The 19056-nt window shown below is 40.2% G+C and overlaps 1 protein-coding gene across 2 annotated transcripts in view; it reads left to right on the forward strand.

Annotated features, from left to right (window-relative positions):
- gabrg1 (gamma-aminobutyric acid type A receptor subunit gamma1) overlaps nucleotides 1–19056 on the forward strand; it is a 148769-nt gene that overhangs the window by 101919 nt on the left and 27794 nt on the right. For both annotated transcript variants that reach the window (XM_063042131.1, XM_063042132.1), the window contains 2 exons: nucleotides 5807–6027; nucleotides 15379–15461. In XM_063042131.1, coding sequence (XP_062898201.1) covers nucleotides 5807–6027; nucleotides 15379–15461 — 304 coding nt within the window. The remainder of the gene's footprint in view (nucleotides 1–5806; nucleotides 6028–15378; nucleotides 15462–19056) is intronic.

Raw genomic sequence — 19056 nt, forward strand, 5'->3', positions numbered from 1 at the left:
TTTAACTGGGTTTATCTTTACTCGACCACAATCTTGCTTGTGTCTAGCCCACACTGCTGACAAGGTAACCCACAGACCCCATCCGGGCTGCAGTCTCTGATGATTGGGGTGGCTACGCCTATGCTAGGTAGGTTGTGTATTCTGTTGGTTGTTTGCGTTCGCTGCCCCAGACTCGTCCATATTACTTCTCCCTTTCCTGAATCTATAAAAGCTCCTGCTTCCCTTAGGATGCCTATTCCAAGGATCGTGCCTTCATTATTTGGGCATACTAGAAATACACTGGAAGCTGCACTCCCCCAATTTCTAGTATTTGTGACTCGCTTCTTTCTGCTTTTACTGTTTTCCCTCCTACACCCCTGATATAACTGGCCTGTCCGGTTGTTGGTAAGGGCAAGTCTGTTATCGGTACCGATGCCCCTGTGTCCACTAACGTATTGCATTGCCGTCCCCCTGACAATGCTGTTGTGTGCATTCGTGGGTCAGCAGCGCTGGCAGTGGAGCCCACTGCCACATCTTTTTCTGCCCTAAGAGGCGCCATTACTAACTCTTTTATCTGATTAACAGTCAGATTGGTTGCTGATAGGGTGAGTGACTGGTTGTCCACCGTGACCTTTGCCTGGGCTTTCCCCCTCCCCTTTGGACACTATCTCCAGCCATGACCCGACAGGCCACAGGTGTAGCATATCAACTCCTTCACTAACTTATGCCTGGTCCGGCAGTCCTTTGCTAGGTGCCCTGGCTGCCGGCAAGCAAAACAAACTCTCCAGGACATCACAGCAGCTGCATCCACTGTCCCCACTTTACGATTTCCCTTGCCTTTTTTTTGGTCTATTTCACTGGCCCATGAAACTATCGCAGAGTAGTTGGACCCCACCATTATGCCTAAATCTAAAACTTCCTGGTGGGCTGAGCTCACATCTTCCTTCAGCATTTTTAGGAAGACTGGGTCATCCCTCCCTGGATTATCCAACCCGGAATACTCCTCGTACACTCATAATCCATGGCTGTCTTGTCAGCTTTTTGAATCATTGCCAATATCGTTCCCCAGCTACTCTTGCCTCCCCCCCATCGCTGCCTCACTTCCCCTTTAAAAGAGCGATATCTTTCTTCATTACTGGTGATCCCGGTAGCTGCCCATGTACCATCCCGCACCCCCTGGACCATCCTGTCTCAGATATTCTTTGGGCACTTCGCTTTCACCAACACGTGTATATCTTTAGGGTGCATCTGGTGAATTTCAACCATTTCCTGAGCTTACGCCAGAATTCTGAATTCCCACAGGTGACTTTAAGTGAGGGCAACTCAGACAAGGTGCTCAGTTTCTCCCCGGGGGGTGAAGGGCTTATGAATGGTCATAATTAAGGTCAAGGGCTGGCTCGGATCATCAGGGTTCTCAACCTGACGTTACCGGACCTCAATAGGTGCCATTCTGGTAGATCTATCTGGGTAAAAACTCTCCCTGAGCTACCTCCACACTAATTCCCACACTACACAAAATATAAAACCGCAGCGTATGTATTCCACAATCTGCTACTTTTGAGTACCTGAACTCATGATGCCTGCAATATTCCTTTGCATCACACTTGCAAACGCATATACTAAAATGCAGCTCCCCGAATGAGTATACACACCCCTGCTCTGGCATCTTGAACTGTACCGTCAGTTACCACCTTTCGCAATTGGTGGCTCCATATTAACCAAGTTAACACGTAAAGATTCCTCACTTACATAAACACACATGCACACGCACACACTACTTTTATATCTACCAGTTCAGCTCTCCGTGTTCGTGATACCTCGTGTTCCCATGTACCACTGACTGAACAGATCCAAGTATGAGTGTTATTTTAGAAAAACACTCACCAACTTAGACTGCTAGGAACATTGGCCACATGATGGGACACGAGGGCATCCCACTTCTGACACCAAATGTTGTGGCGTGGATGAAGTCACTACAGAGACAGAGTTACTGCTAGGTAAAGCAGGAATTCGACACAACAAGGTACAGCAGGCATCATACGGATGGAGACGCTTTCGGTAGAAAGGTCTGCTAGCCCAACGTGGGCTTGATATTTATATGCTAAACACAAAAAGCAATCTCTACTTACAAAGTTATAGACAATGCATAGATAATGTTTCCTTTTGAAGCTACATACAAAACATCACACCTTCTGACTTCATCCTTTCCTCCTGATGCCAACATGTCTGGGTTGGTACTCACAGCCTTTAGGAGTGCAAGTCAAATCCACAATACATTTATTTGGTATTTTACGTGCTAACGTAGAGGACAATTAATATTATAAAGTATAGATAAAGTTGTTTTCAAAACTACCTGTAAACTTCCCATTTCCATCCGCAGCATCTGGCTAGTATTCCGGTATTTACAGCTTTTAGGAAATGCATTGTTGTGAACTCAATCCACAGTACTTTGTCAAACAGAAGACTGGTGGCCAGAGTCATTTAGTGTAAATGAATCATCTACCCAAAAACTCACTCTAACAATGGGTTCATCTCATTGAGACCTATTGAATATTGAAAGGCCTGGATAGTGGATGTGGAGAGGATGTTTTCTATAGTAGTGGAGTCTAGGACCAGAGGCACAGAATCAGAATAGATGGATGTCTATTTAGAACAGAGTTGAGGAGGAATTACGTTAGCCAGTAGATGGTTAATCTGTGGAATCCATTGCCACAGATGAATTATTTAAAGCGGAGGTTGATGGGTACATAATTAGTCAGTGTGTCAAAGGTTACGGGGAGAAGGCAGGGGAAAGGTGTTGAGAGGGAAATAAATCAGCCATGATGGAATGGCGAAGCAGACTCAAACTGTCTAATTCTGCTCCTATGTCTTTCTTAAGAAATGCTGGCTGATTTAATACAGCACGAGTTATTTTTTAAAAGGTGGATCAGGCAAGTTAATCACACTTCTCAATGCCCACATCTATTTCAGGATGTGAACTGAGCTCTCTCTTTGTTTTAACCAAACCTTTTCTAAAATTATTCTGCTATTTCAGCTGATAGTTTTTAGTTCAGTAAGACCCAATACTTGATTTCACTACCTACCATTTCCTCCCATCTCCTAATGTCGGGACTTCCACGTCCCACTTTCAGTATTTTTTGCAGTGAATCCAGGAAATCAGAAGAATGGCAGCACTGACAATGGTCAGGTACTTCATCATATCATCATTTCAGGGTACTTTCATGGGAAAATTGGATCAAATCGTGTGTGAATTAAAGGAACACTTCCCTTTCATCATTTGCACTCATACAATAATTTTTTTAAAGAACCACCACCTTTTCCCATAAGTTTGCCAAGCCTTTCTTCTTCCTCTCCCTGTTATCAAAACATGGTGATATTTTGCCTTAAGTGATGAGGACTCTACAGTGATAAAGGGTCTCGTCTCAAAACATTGACTGTTTACTCTTTTCCATAGTTGCTTTCTGGCCTGCTGAGTTCCGCCAGCCTTTTGTGTGTGTTGCTTGGATTTCCAGCGTCTGCAGATTATCTCATCTTAAGCGTTGATACTGCTTGGAGATGTTAATCAATTAAAAATTGTTGAGCATCAATAAGTTCCTTAAGTCATTATTCTAATAGGCAAAGTAAATATAAATAAATAAGGAATTGGAAATATTGCACTCACTCTACAAAATGTTATTTATTGGCATCAGGTAGCTTAACTGGTTTTGGCCAGTGGAAATCACAGACAAGAGACTTCTAAATTGCATTAGCAATATACGCTACTGTACTTGTCTCTCTACTTGCTATCCTGGGGAAATCCAGTTTTGGAATATTGAAAATATGTGCAATCATTGCAACCAAGAAATAAAACAATTTACGCTTAATGGGATACGTGCCTGGCTTTGTAAATACTGAATTCTGAATAAGTTCCTGGAGACATCAGAAATAACTGCAGGGGACATTATTACTGCTCAGCTGTAGAGTCTCCAAACCCTGAAAACTGACAGGAGTCTCAGGGGTATTGTTTTCTTTTTGGCAGAAACATTTGAAACACTCTGCTCCGGTCATCCATGTATGCTTTCACTTGCCTCAATGTTTAAACATTTATAGATCAGAGATTTTCAGCTTGCCACCTATTGAGAACGGAACGCATGATCTGAAAATGGTCTGAGAAGTACACCAATTAGCATAAAAACAGATTAATTATTTACATACAGTTTATTATCCTGACCTTCCGTTGTCTCATTTGTTTGTTGCAGGGTCAAATTTAGTAACTTGTTAAGGCGCAAGGAGGGAAATAGAACAGGTCGACAGAATTGCTTGAGACATGCATGTTGCCACCACAAGTGAAATCACAGACAATTAATTAACAGGACACGTGTTGTGAATCCCTGCTTTACTTGCTGCAAATCTTACAAACGATCTATAAACAAACAGTACCTATTTACAAATCTGCTGTGGTGTTTGTTGAATTAAATTTATGTACCAATACTGTGCTAGTTCTAGCACAGAGATGCATGAATTCACAAACATTTTATCTGAAGAAGATGAAATGCAGTTTGTATTTTGGCCATGTTTAATTTATTCCCATGTTTGGTAATTGGTTATTAATTTAATATTAGCACCTGTACTTACGTACACCAAACAGCTTTTGTTTGCAGCCTTCCAGACAGATTATTTCAAACTGAAGTGCATCAAAGTAGTACAAAAGTAAAACAATAACAGAATGTAAAACGTAATGTTATAGTTGCAGAGAGAGTGCAGTGCAGATAGACACATAAGGTTCAAGGGCCACAGCAGGGTAGATTGACAGATCTTTATCATCAAGCAGTCAAGAGGTCAAGTTAACTGTCTTAGAATAGCAGGAAGGAAGCTGTCCTTGAAACTGGTGGTACGTATTCTCAAGCTGAAATGAAGGAGAGCAAAAAAAACTGGTGTTACAAACAAAATATTAAGAATTATCTTTTCACCTCAGTTTATAGGTGCAAACTTCATGTTTATTTTGTGAAAATCTCATTTAGATTAATCACCAATAAGATTTCCCATTTGCTGCTTGAAATAGATTTTTAAATGTGTTTTTAGGAATACTGGGATGCTGGGGGGAGTCGATGGCACAGCTAATAGAGCTGTTGTCTCTCACTCCAGCTAGTTGGGTGCAATCCTGTCCTCTGGTACTATCTGTATGGAGCTTACACATTTTCGTTTTCTCTGGTGCTCCTGTTTCTCTGACACCACAGTGACATGCAGGTGGTAGGGTTATTAGCCTCCCCTAGTGTGTAGATGAATGGTTGAACCTGAGGTGGGAAGTGATGGGAATGTAGGGAGAATAAAATGTGATTATTGTAATGGGGGCTCGATGACTGGCATGGGCTTCATGGGTTTCCAAGCAGAATGGCACCAAGATTTCATAAAACTTCAGTCTGCGTGTTTGCAAATTAAGTTCAAAGCTGGAAGAAAATTTGCATTTAAGATATTCAGAACTGGCCACTGTTAATTGCCCCGGCATGTGGGTCAGTGATGCCATATGGAGGTTGTTGAAGCAATGTAGATAAAAGTTAAAGGAGATCACTCTAACATTGGTATGGATCTTTGGTCGGATTGGTAAGGAGTGTTGGATCATCTCAATAGTCTGAATGACCTGTTTCCTTACAGTAGTACTCCATGATATTAATTATGGTATGTAGATGTTGCAGAACTCCATGGATATCTGGAAAATTGTTAAGCACAGAAAATTTTTCAGTGGTGAAACTTATTTTGCGGCTGCTCAAAGCAACGCAATATACAGTGTGATATTAAGGAATGCTCCATGAATTGGCATGCGCAATATACATTTCTGCTTTTTTTTCAGGAATATACAATTGACATATTTTTTGCACAGTCCTGGTACGATAGCCGACTGAAGTTTAATGGTACAATGAAAGTCCTTATGCTAAATAGCAACATGGTTGGGAAAATCTGGATACCGGACACCTTTTTCCGAAACTCAAGGAAGTCAGATGCTCATTGGATAACAACACCCAACCGGTTACTGCGGATTGAGAATGATGGCAAAATATTGTATACTCTGAGGTAAGACAAGCAGATAAAACAGTCTGGAAGAAGAGTCTCAGCCCAAAACATCGACTATTTATTTTCCTCCATCCACTTGCTGAGTTCTTCCAGCAGTTTGTGTGTGTTGCTCAAGATTTTCTGCACCTGCCAGAGCCCCTTGTGTTTAGGATAAAACTTTCATATGCTGGTGCCCATCTGGTTACCTAAAAATGCGCCATTTCCATTTCCAGATAAAAAGGTACATCTCACGACTGACAAGGTTTTTAAAACTGTGATAGATCGTTTTGGTAGCACACTGCTGCCAACTGGGAGTTGTGCTGAATCTATTAAATGCCATTTGACTGTGGTTTTACAAGCACCCTGTTAAATACTATGTATGCACTAAAACGTTTGCCAAAAACGTTATTTTTAATGGGTTCTTTCATTCAATGCCATTCAATTGATAATTATTGCAAAAAATACCATCGTAATTTCATTCAAGAAATGTATCCAGGATAGCAAACAGAATCATAAAAATCCTTAAGGTGGAATGGAAAATACTAAATTTACAATAAACTTTAAAAAAAGGCTTTGTGTGTCAATGCAAGGAGCATTCGTAATAAGGTGGATGAATTGAAAGTGCAGATTGTTATTAATGATTATGATATAGTTGGGATCACAGAGACATGGCTCCAGGGTGACCAAGAATGGGAGCTCAACGTTCAGGGATATTTAATATACAGGAGGGATAGACATGAAGGAAGGGGAGGTGGGGTGGCGTTGCTGGTTAAAGAAGAGATTAACGCAATAGAAAGGAAGGACATAAGCCGGGAAGATGTGGAGTCGATATGGGTAGAGCTGCGTAACACTAAGGGGCAGAAGACGCTGGTGGGAGTTGTGTACAGGCCACCTAACAGTAGTAGTGAGGTCGGAGATGATATTAAACAGGAAATTAGAAATGTGTGCAATAAAGGAACAGCAGTTATAATGGGTGACTTCAATCTACATGTAGATTGGGTGAACCAAATTGGTAAAGGTGCTGAGGAAGAGGATTTCTTGGAATGTATGCGGGATGGTTTTTTGAACCAACATGTCGAGGAACCAACTAGAGAGCAGGCTATTCTGGACTGGGTTTTGAGCAATGAGGAAGGGTTAATTAGCAATCTTGTCATGAGAGGCCCCTTGGGTAAGAGTGACCATAATATGGTGGAATTCTTCATTAAGATGGAGAGTGACATAGTTAATTTAGAAACAAAGCTTCTGAACTTAAAGATGGGTAACTTTGAAGGTATGAAACGTGAATTAGCTAAGATAGACTGGCAAATGACACTTAAAGGATTGACGGTGGATATGCAATGGCAAGCATTTAAAGGTTGCATGGATGAACTACAACAATTGTTCATCCCAGTTTGGCAAAAGAATAAATCAAGGAAGGTAGTGCACCCGTGGCTGACAAGAGAAATTACGGATAGCATCAATTCCAAAGAAGAAGCATACAAGTTAGCCAGAGAAAGTGGCTCACCTGAGGATTGGGAGAAATCAGAGTTCAGCAGAGGAGGACAAAGGGCTTAATTAGGAAAGGGAAAAAAGATTATGAGAGAAAACTGGCAGGGAACATAAAAACTGACTGAAAAAGCTTTAATAGATATGTAAAAAGGAAAAGACTGGTAAAGACAAATGTAGGTCCCCTACAGACAGAAACAGGTGAATTGATTATGGGGAGCAAGGACATGGCAGACCAATTGAATAATTACTTTGGTTCTGTCTTCACTAAGGAGGACATAAATAATCTTCCAGAAATAGTAAGGGACAGAGGGTCCAGTGAGATGCAGGAACTGAGCGAAATACTTGTTAGTAGGGAAGTGGTGTTAGGTAAATTGAGGGGATTGAAGGCAGATAAATCCCCAGGGCCAGATGGTCTGCATCCTAGAGTGCTTAAGGAAGTAGCCCAAGAAATAGTGGATGCATTAGTGATAATTTTTCAAAACTCTTTAGATTCTGGACTAGTTCCTGAGGATTGGAGGGTGGCTAATGTAACCCCACTTTTTAAAAAAGGAGGGAGAGAGAAACCGGGGAATTATAGACCAGTTAGCCTAACGTCCGTGGTGGGGAAACTGCTGGAGTCAGTTATCAAAGATGTGATAACAGCACACTTGGAAAGCGGTGAAATCATCGGACAAAGTCAGCATGGATTTGTGAAAGGAAAATCATGTCTGACGAATCTCATAGAATTTTTTGAGGATGTAACCAGTAGAGTGGATAGGGGAGAACCAGTGGATGTGGTATATTTGGATTTTCAAAAGGCTTTTGACAAGGTCCCACACAGGAGATTAGTGTGCAAACTTAAAGCACACGGTATTGGGGGTAAGGTATTGATGTGGATGGAGAATTGGTTAGCAGACAGGAAGCAAAGAGTGGGAATAAACGGGACCTTTTCAGAATGGCAGGCGGTGACTAGTGGGGTACCGCAAGGCTCAGTGCTGGGACCCCAATTGTTTACAATATATATTAATGACTTGGATGAGGGAATTAAATGCAGCATCTCCAAGTTTGCGGATGACACGAAGCTGGGTGGCAGTGTTAGCTGTGAGGAGGATGCAGAGTGACTTGGATAGGTTGGGTGAGTGGGCAAATTCATGGCAGATGCAATTTAATGTGGATAAATGTGAAGTTATCCACTTTGGTGGCAAAGACAGGTAAACAGATTATTATCTGAGTGGTGGCCGATTAGGAAAAGGGGAGGTGCAACGGGACCTGGGTGTCATTATACACCAGTCATTGAAAGTGGGCATGCAGGTACAGCAGGCGGTGAAAAAGGCGAATGGTATGCCGGCATTTATAGCGAGAGGATTCGAGTACAGGAGCAGGGAGGTACTACTGCAGTTGTACAAGGCCTTGGTGAGACCACACCTGGAGTATTGTGTGCAGTTTTGGTCCCCTAATCTGAGGAAAGACATCCTTGCCATAGAGGGAGTACAAAGAAGGTTCACCAGATTGATTCCTGGGATGGCAGGACTTTCATATGAAGAAAGACTGGATGAACTGGGCTTGTACTCGTTGGAATTTAGAAGATTGAGGGGGGATCTAATTGAAACGTATAAAATCCTAAAGGGATTGGACAGGCTAGATGCAGGAAGATTGTTCCCGATGTTGGGGAAGTCCAGAACAAGGGGTCACAGTTTGAGTATAAAGGAGAAGCCTTTTAGGACCGAGATTAGGAAAAACTTCTTCACACAGAGAGTGGTGAATCTGTGGAATTCTCTGCCACAGGAAACAGTTGAAGCCAGTTCATTGGCTATATTTAAGAGGGAGTTAGATATGGCCCTTGTGGCTACGGGGATCAGGGGGTATGGAGGGAAGGCTTGGGTGGGGTTCTAAGTTGGATGATCAGCCATGATCATAATAAATGGCGGTGCAGGCTCGAAGGGCCGAATGGCCTACTCCTGCACCTATTTTCTATGTTTCTATGTTTCTATGTAATACCGCTGATCTGCTTTTTTTAAAATTTGAGTTCTTGGGAATGATGTTATATTGGCGTTGTTTTAAGCTCTGCAAGTCTGCAGTCAGCATGCAGGTAAAACAATGATGTAAATGACTTCTAACAGGAAATGTTCATTATTTCCAAGGATTCAACAATAATTTCATGAGTTGGAAGAAAAGATAGATGATTTAAATTTTTAAAGAATATATATTTGTTTATTCAGATCAAAATGCTTCAGGTGACATGTATGGAATTTTGTTTCAAAGACTGATAATCTCTTTAAGTCAAAACAGGAAATCAGCATTACAGCAGCATTGAGGATCCACTTTTTGCAAGCATTAAGGATTTTGTTTGAGTACCTAATCATCAGTGTTTTCAGAATGGCATAGTGAGTGAGAAAATAAGTACTGCTTGCAAGGCAAGTTTATCTAGACCTGTGCTGGCTACCTTTCAGGGGAAGCTCAGTAACAAGGTTTCTGGGCTGGAATCTGATTTGACATATTCAATATATGTGTACCCATTGACACTGGAATTCCAATCCTAGTGGTTTGGAAAATATTTAGGAATATCAAAACTCAAAGATAGGCACTGAGGTTATTGTGAATATTGAGTAGTGCACCACATCAATAAATACATTAATACAAGTGATCCTCAGAAAGCTAAAAGAACAGGGTCAGAGGAAATATATTCTGTCATCAAAGTCACAATTGTCACAGATGCTGCTTGTTGTGTTTCATGCTAGCTGATACCTCCTCCCCAGCGTATCAATGTTGGTGTTTCTCAGAGCAACAGCCTTGGCCCAGATTGCATCAATCATTTCATGGACAATATTCTCTGTATTTGCTCTTTGCTCAATCTACCTTTTTTCATCCACCTCCAACTAAGCAGCAGCTTTCAAATACTTTAGGTGGTGTTTGATGGTGCATTGGAGACCATGTTCCATATAAAAGCAGGGCTTTGTATGTCATTGTTCACAATGGCACGAGTGAACTGAACTTATGTATTCATATATATCCTTTTCCTACTGTTCACGGGGATAGTGCAGGAACTAAAGGCCCAAGGCAGATATCAGAATCACAGAGCATCAAGGCACCCAGTGCTGGTAAATACAAATTAACATTCTGGAATCTACACAGATTGACCTTAGAACCATAAGATATAGGAACAGAATTAGACCATTTCACCCATTGAGTCTGCTCCGCCATTCCATCATGGCTGATCCATTTTTATTCTCAGCCCCAGTCTCCAGCCTTCTCCCCGCATTCCTTCATACCCTGACCAATCAAGAATCCATCATCCTCTGCCTTAAATGTACATAAATTCTTGGCCTCCACAGCTTACAGTGGCAGCAAGTTCCACAGATACACCACTCTCCATTCTAAAGGGACACCCCTCTATTCTGAGACTTTGTCCTCTGGTCTTAGACTCTCCCACCATAGGAAATATCCTCTCCACATCCACACTATCAAGGCCTTTCATCATCTGATAGGTTTCAATTAGGGTACCCCTCACTCTTCTGAATTCCAGTGAATCCAGATCCAGTCGTCAAATGCTCTTCATATGACAAGCCATTCAATCCTGGAATCATTTTCGTGATCCTTCTTTGAACTGTCTCCATTTTCAGCACATCCTTTCTAAAATAAGGGGCCAAAAACTGCTCACAATACTCCAACACTAACCTATGTGGCAGAATCTATTTTGGAAAGTCAGCAAAATTCAAAACACGGACAGAATCTTTATAGGTATGTGTTGTCAATGCGTAAGAGGTGAATACCGTGATGCACACCTTTCAAGAAATGGATGCATCATGTGATACAAACTTTACACCTTCAAACCTTTCAAATGTGACGCACTTGAATGGGAATTGAAAAACTTGTCTTGCATACTGTTTGTCTGATCGAAGCACTCCGCAGTGCCTTGAAGAAGAAGAATATAAAACAATAACAATGCAGAATAGAGTAACAGCTACAGAGAGTGTGCAGTGCTGTTGAACAATAAGGTGAAAGATCATCATTAAGGTAGATCGTGAGGTCAAGAGTTCATCTTATCATACTAAAGAAACATTAAGTGATCTTATAACAGCAGGGTAGAAGCTGTTCCTGAATGTGCTTTCACATATTGTCACATCGACCGCTGCTACTATTTGGGAATTACAGTATATGCCTTTAATTAAAGGTGTTTTCATCCAGCTGTATCTCTGCTATTTGTCTTAATAAACAATAGCAATGAGCCTATGACAACCATACTGGGCTCAGCTTTGATAGCTGCCATTTGTAGATGTGATGGACAATAATTCAGTGCCAATAAAAGAGAGAACATAGTTCTCTGAATAGAGCAGTGGTGATAACAGGCAATGAATATAATGACTATCTCTGTGTATGGAATGAGTGATAATATTTCTGGGGTGGCGTAGCAAACAATATCAACACTGTCCCAGGAAAGGGCACAAGGCGAAGAAATGTGGAAACGCCTAAGCAGAATGCGTTGTTGTTGGTATTAGAGCTCTAGGCCTTGGTGAGTCCATTAAATGCATCTACTACAGAAAATGTCATATGCAAAAGTATAGTGAAAACCTCAGAGAGACATCTTAATCCATCAGAGCCAGAGAATTATAAATTTCAAGAATTATATATCTGGTCCATGCAGCCAGTTGTTCGAAGGAAGTGTCTGGTGAACAGATGGTCAGGTTGAAGATAATTCCAGGCATTTTTAGATCAGGAGTTTATTTAATATATGAGAGAATTCAGGTGTAACTTTTAACCACTGGATGAAATGTTCACTGTTAGTGCAGTAAGGTAGCAGTGAGTTAAATGACAAGGCATGATTACATTGAATGATGAAGCTGACACAAAGGGGATGAGCAGCGGGTTCGAGCTGCCATTACAAGTGTTGTTACATTTCATGGCGTGTGCAGAAATGCCAGTGGTAAAGAGGAAACTATGAAGCATTTTCACTCACTGTCCAAGTTGTGGTGTAAGTGAACACCACACACAGATATTGATATTGGTGGCGTGGTCTTCTGCCAAGCCATGGGGATGTTGCAGGTGGGGGCAGCTGAAAGCCACTTAAGTACTAAAGATGCAGGTCTTGTGGTTAGAAAAGGTGGGAGATTTTGCCATAGATGTTTTTGAAGTCACCTGATCTTCGGATGTTCAGTGCTTCAAATGTTACAGAATGGGGTATGTTGGACAGGACTGCAATTCCTTGAAGAAAGTAACAGCCACCAAAGACAGAATTCCTAGTTTAACAAGAAAATGTGGACCCAAGGGTATTGTGATAGGGTTTGTTTTCTGTAGTGAAGTTATTCAAAATTGGATGAATTCTATGGAGAAGGTCAAAGTCTATAAGACTTTTGTCATTAACAGCATAGTTGAAGGGCTTGGGTGTGCACAGATTGAGTTGGTTGCTTCAAGAGAGGTGTTTCGTGCAATGCTGACAAAGTTCAAAACCTCCATTGAGGGATGTCACAGTGAATGGACTTACCAACATCAGCCTAGTACAGCATAAGAGCAAGGCAGCTTAAAAGCATTTGTGGCAGAGATGAAAGCTTGGGAGGTGATACAGAAAGATAATTGTGTAATTGTGATGGGGAATTTTATATTTATAAGTAGTTGAGAATTTGCAGGGTATTATAACTGCTTTTAAAGGGGAAACAATGTGATTTTTTTCTGTGAATACATTTTGAAAAATGAAATGTATTATGTGCATGTGACTTTTGGTCTCTGTTGTACCAGCCACTGCTGATAATTGAGGGCTGATTGCCCTATAATCAAAATGAACATTTTTGTTAGCTGTACACGATTATTTATTTTCACCAGTATCAGAATTTAAAGTTGCACACCTTAAAAATATTAATTGAAGGAAATTAGGACATAGAACATAGAATAGTATAGCACAGTACAGGCCCTTCGGCCCACAAAGTTGTGTCAACCCTCAAACCCTGCCTCCCATATAAGCCCCCACCTTAAATTCCTCCCATATACCTGTCTAGTAGTCTCTTAAACTTCACTAGTGTATCTGCCTCCACCACTGACTCAGGCAGTGCATTCCATGCACCAACCACTCTCTGAGTAAAAAAACCTTCCTCTAATATCCCCCTTGAACTTCCCACCCCTTACCTTAAAGCTATGTCCTCTTGTATTGAGCAGTGGTGCTCTGGGGAAGAGGCGCTGGCTATCCACTCTATCTATTCCTCTTATTATCTTGTACACCTCTATCATGTCTCCTCTCATCTTTTTCCTTCTTTCCAATGAATATGTGAATATGTCACTAGAAAATGGGGCCTGCACAATGATTTAAAGATACCAAGTCTTTGGAGGTGGACATGCGTAGATCCTTAATATTATGTGGCCTGGAGTGGGAACACTCTTGCCTTTGAGTGAAAAATCCTACAAAAGGTAGTGGATTCAGCCAAATACATCATCAGCAAAACCCTCCAAACCATTGAGCACATCTACATGAAACGCTGTAGTAGGAAAGCAGCATCCATCATCAAATATCCTCACCACCCAGGCCATGCTCTTTTCTCACTGCTGCCATCAGGTAGAAGGTACAGGTGCTTCAGAACTTGCATCACCAGTTCTAGAACTGTTACTACCCCTCAACCATCAGGCTCTTGAACAAAAGGGGATAACTACACTCATTTAAGGACTCTTTTATCTTGTTATTTCATCCTCGTTATTTATTGCTACTTATTTATTATCTGCATTTGCACAGTTTGATTACAGTTTACAGTTTATAAATCCTATTTACAGTTACTGATCTATAGATTTTCTAAGTATGCCCGCAGGAAAAAGAATCTCAGGAGTTGCATGTGGTGACATGTATGTGCCCTGATAATAAATTTTACTTTCAACTTTGAACTTTTCAATTGTGTGCATGGGAGTCCATAATCTATGTTATTTACAATAGTTTAGAGGACTCCCCCTTACTGTGCTTTCTGTGTGCCTGTGCCAAAGCATAGGCAGATGCTGAGGGGGTAATAACTGTACAGAAAAATAACTTTTAGAGACCTATTCAGAAGGAAGGATACTCCTGGAATTGAAACAATGAGAGCTGCTGGAACATATGAAGGAGTATGAGTGTTGCTCCTGCCGCTGATTGGGCCACCGGAATGACAGAATTCCCTGCAATCCAGACCCCAATACCAATCGTAAGCCATAACCTTACCAACCTCAGCCACCACCCCCAAAACCATTAGCACATTCATAACCTTGAACCTTAATAAGATAGATGGTAGAATAAGAAAGATCCCAATAAAGACAAGTAGTGTTGGACCGGGTTAATGAAGACATGAGCCTGATCAAAACGGCAGAGTGAAGTGACACTGAATATCCAGTGACAGGGTGGAGTAACACATGAGGGATAATTTTCTCACTGCCCTCAGTCCATGAGATTCTGTGGGGAAAAAAATATTATGCTGTTTCATCTGCCTACTTAGTGATTCAATGTACATTAATTCCATTTCACTTAATTCATTACTTACGGAAGGAGATTGAGAAAGCAGCAGCAATTTTGGTTATTGATGGGAGTCCTTGGCTGTCAGTTGTGCATAGCTTAATTGAAGGTGTGGGTTTCTAACTAGAGCCAGTAAAATCACCTAATGTGTGTTGCATTGCATTGTACAATTTGCAAAGGATTCTGCTGCTACAACTTTAATGTGATGTTTGTATTAGGCTTTCTGGGGAGGTCAGCCATTTTTTATTTCAGACTGCAGTTCCCTGCAATCAATTTTCCATAAAATCTGGTGTTAAATCATTAACTATGAGTAAATTTATGTTTATGTAGAATAAACATTACTACTACAGTGTCCACATAGAGTGATATTTATAAATAATATTTACATATGACTAAAATTCTGAATTACAATGTTGACCACTTTGTTTTTCATTTTTGTTTGCAAACACTAGATTAACCATCAATGCTGAATGTTATCTCCAGCTTCATGATTTTCCTATGGATCATCACTCTTGCCCACTGGAATTCTCAAGCTGTAAGTGTTGTGCAATGTAAGGCTTTTCTTCCAGTACAAAATAATTTGAGATATAAATTATGTTGTAATAATGCCATATTACTAGGTGGGTGTTTAATGTGATTGATAAGCCATTATCGTGTAAGTTAGAGCCAAAGTGAACATTGCAGCTTTGTTAATTCTTTAAACCACCATCAGTCAAATGAAGCCAGGTTATATTAACCTGTTTATTTACCATGATGCCTTTGCTTGGGTCAAAATAGTTTATTTGATACAATAATTCCCAAATTGTATTGTGGTGAAAAAAATGAAAAATAGGTTTATTTCTGAGACTTTTTTTAGAATAATGCAGATGAAGTCATCTTATTATTTCTTACCGTGATTTTCAAGAAATTATTTCTATTTCTTCAAAATCATTTTGAACTTTATGCTTAACTTTATTTTTTTCTTTTGTACATAAAATATAAATTATTTTGTTTTTGAAGACCTAAATATATGACTTAGATATTCTTGCATTAGAACAATGTCTTTAAAACATCTCAAAAATGTCTTTTTTTTAACCACATCAATCCAATTTCACATTCAATCAGTAGAATAAAAGAAATATTGCCTAGTGTATGACAAATAAATTATAAACACAGCTCTACATTATTGTAGTGAGTCAATAATTCCAACATCCACAATTTTAAAAGACATTTGGGAGCAATGACTAATCTTCATCAATTAGCTCCAATGTTTTATGCCCACAATGGAACTCGTCTGTTACATATTATGTTTAAAGGGGTAAGGTAGGTAGAATTAAAATAACAATTCAGAATCTGCAAATAAGTTCCGGGGATCCGAGTTTAAATTGCAGCACAGTAACTTGGGCATATAAATGTAGACAATTAGTTAAAATTGGATAAAAATGCAAAATTTCATCTACACAATAATATGGAAATTTACCTAATTATGTCTTATTTAGAAAAAAATGACAAATTCACTCCAATAATTACCAGCTAATCAGTTTAACTCTCATTCACCCCAAGTGATGGAAAGTGTCATTCACATGTATTCGCCGATAACCTTCCCAGTGATCACCATTTTAAATCTCATCAGGACAATCTGGCTTCAGGCCTCATCAGATCCTTGATCAAAGTGTGGGCTGAATTCCAGAAGTAAGTTAGGAGTGGCTTTAAGGTCAGAAATAGGGGTGTTTGCTGATAATTACATAATATTCCATTTCGGTAGTAAATCCTTGGAAAAAAGAGCTATCCTTGGCTGTATGCAGGAAGGGCATCTAGGCATTGTCTGATATGTGGTAAGTAATATTCATGCCATACAAGAAGGGAAAATGATCTATTTAAAAGAGAAAGTCTAACATCCACCACTTCTATGCTGAACGGCATGCCTGTCTACACTATTCCATCTTGCCTACATTAATTCCACATCCCTCTGTACCTTGCTCATTTATGTACCTGTTCAGAAGCCTTTTAAGTGTCATTACTGTCCCTTGCTTCATCACTTCTTCTCAACACATTCCAGAAAATTACTCCTCAGATTCTTTTTAAAATCTCCTCACAGTCACCTTAAATCTATGCCCTCGAGGATCACAATCTTCAACATGGATGCAGACTATTCCTCTCATAACGCCCCTTCTCTAGAAAGGCCACAGAAAACTTTGCAGGATATGCTTACCAAATTCTGCCCTTAGCACTATAGCAGTCCCAATTAATATTAAAATCATGATTATAATCCAATTATTCTTGCATCTCTGTATGATTTCTGTATATATACACTTCTCTAATGCCCGCTGACTTCTGGGAGACCTATAGGATAATCCTGTCAAAATGGGATTTTACTATATACTTGTAATTTCTAACGTACATGGGAACACTTGCAGATGCCTCCCAACCACATCACCCAGCACAGCCTCCCCCCGACCCCTTACCCTCATAAATCTTCACGGGTCGTAAACCATCCTTCATTACTGCTGGGTCTAAGTCTTGCAACCACTTCACCAACAGCAGCCCAGTGATGCCTTCATCAGTAGGCAGTGGCTCATCATATTTTTTTCACCACATGGACTGTATCACTCCATCATGGAAAGTTGAGGAAGAACATTATATGTTTATAAGGCATAGGAGCAGAATTAGTCCATTTGGCCCACCTCTGCCATTCAATCATGGCTAATTTATTCATGGGATGTGAGCTTTGCTGGTGAGGCTGGTGTTTATTTCCCTAATCACTGCTATCCTGAATATAGAGGGTAGTTTGGAGTCTACCACATTGATGGATCTTGGATCATATGTAGCATAAACAGGGTGAAGTTGGCAGAACAATAAATAATGAGCTGTTTTCTATGACAAACTGACAACCTTATATTCTCACTTATGGTTACTAGTTTCCATTCCAAATTTTTATTCACTTTCTCGGATATAACTCCCCATATTGGAATTCACAGTCATATCTTGGGATCATTAATTCAGGTTTCTGAGTACAAGTCTTGTAACCTAATCACTATTTCATTGTATTACAAATGTCAACATTGAAAGCTATCCCAAGGGAGTATAATAAAAATACAATCCCATAATCAGCATGTAACATTATCCTGAAAATGATTGCTGAGAAGCCCTATTAGCTTCATAAAATGCCAGGCAAGATTTTATTTTTGTCATATTACATTCTTACATCAAAAGACACTTTTTTTTCACCGTATGATAGAATTATGTCACATCCACATTACATGTTATGTCATCTTGGTACTCCTTTAGTGTTGGGGATTACTTGCTTCCATTCCAGTAGTGTGGATTTTGAGATGGATAAGCCAGATTGACTATACCAAAGGTGATGCAGGTTGTATGCAGAAAGTTTAAAGTGTTGTGTATTCCTTTCTCTGTTTGTGAAACGTTTCCCCATGCTCCTTGTTGAGGTACCATGCTCCTTCCTGGTGGCTTTTTCTTCCTTACAATACGTCATGGGCTTCGAAGGGACACAACTTACAAAGAGAGTTTAAAACTGTCCTTGGAATGTTTCTCTCTGCCTTCCTGGAAATCTTTTCTCATGATGGAGGCTGGTGTACAGTGCATGTTTTGTGAGTCATGAATCAGAGAGGCAGACGATATAGCTTGCTTATCAGAGCAGGTTGAATTGATCAGGGCTGGTACTATTGGCCTGGGAGAGAATGCTGTCATTCGTTTGTCCAATCTGCCAAATGATCTGGAAGATTTTACAGAGGAGTGTTAGTGCTATGAGGTGCATTCTATACAGTGTCCTTGTATCCAAAGCACTACAAGAGGTGGGATCACTGCTTCTTATTTTAACCATGTGCTTGGTTCCAGCTTTGAGCTTTTGGTCTTTGAACATGCTTCTCTTCTGATGACCAGAAGCTGTTCATTGGAGTTGGTGGTGAATGTTGTCACTTAGTGTCTTCCTTTATTGAAAGAATGGAGCACAACATTTGGGATTTCACCTGATCATAATAACTTTTCAGTGTTATCATCATTCTAAGGATTTTAAATTGTGCCATTTGTAAAGATTGGCTTTAAAACTAATTTATAGTTCTGCAACTATGTCATAAAATTTGGAGATGCGTCAACAGGATTTCAGTACCCAGGTAATATTTCATCAAATAAAG

Source organism: Mobula hypostoma, chromosome 3, assembly GCF_963921235.1.
Source record: "Mobula hypostoma chromosome 3, sMobHyp1.1, whole genome shotgun sequence".
Taxonomy (NCBI): Eukaryota; Metazoa; Chordata; class Chondrichthyes; order Myliobatiformes; family Myliobatidae; genus Mobula; species Mobula hypostoma.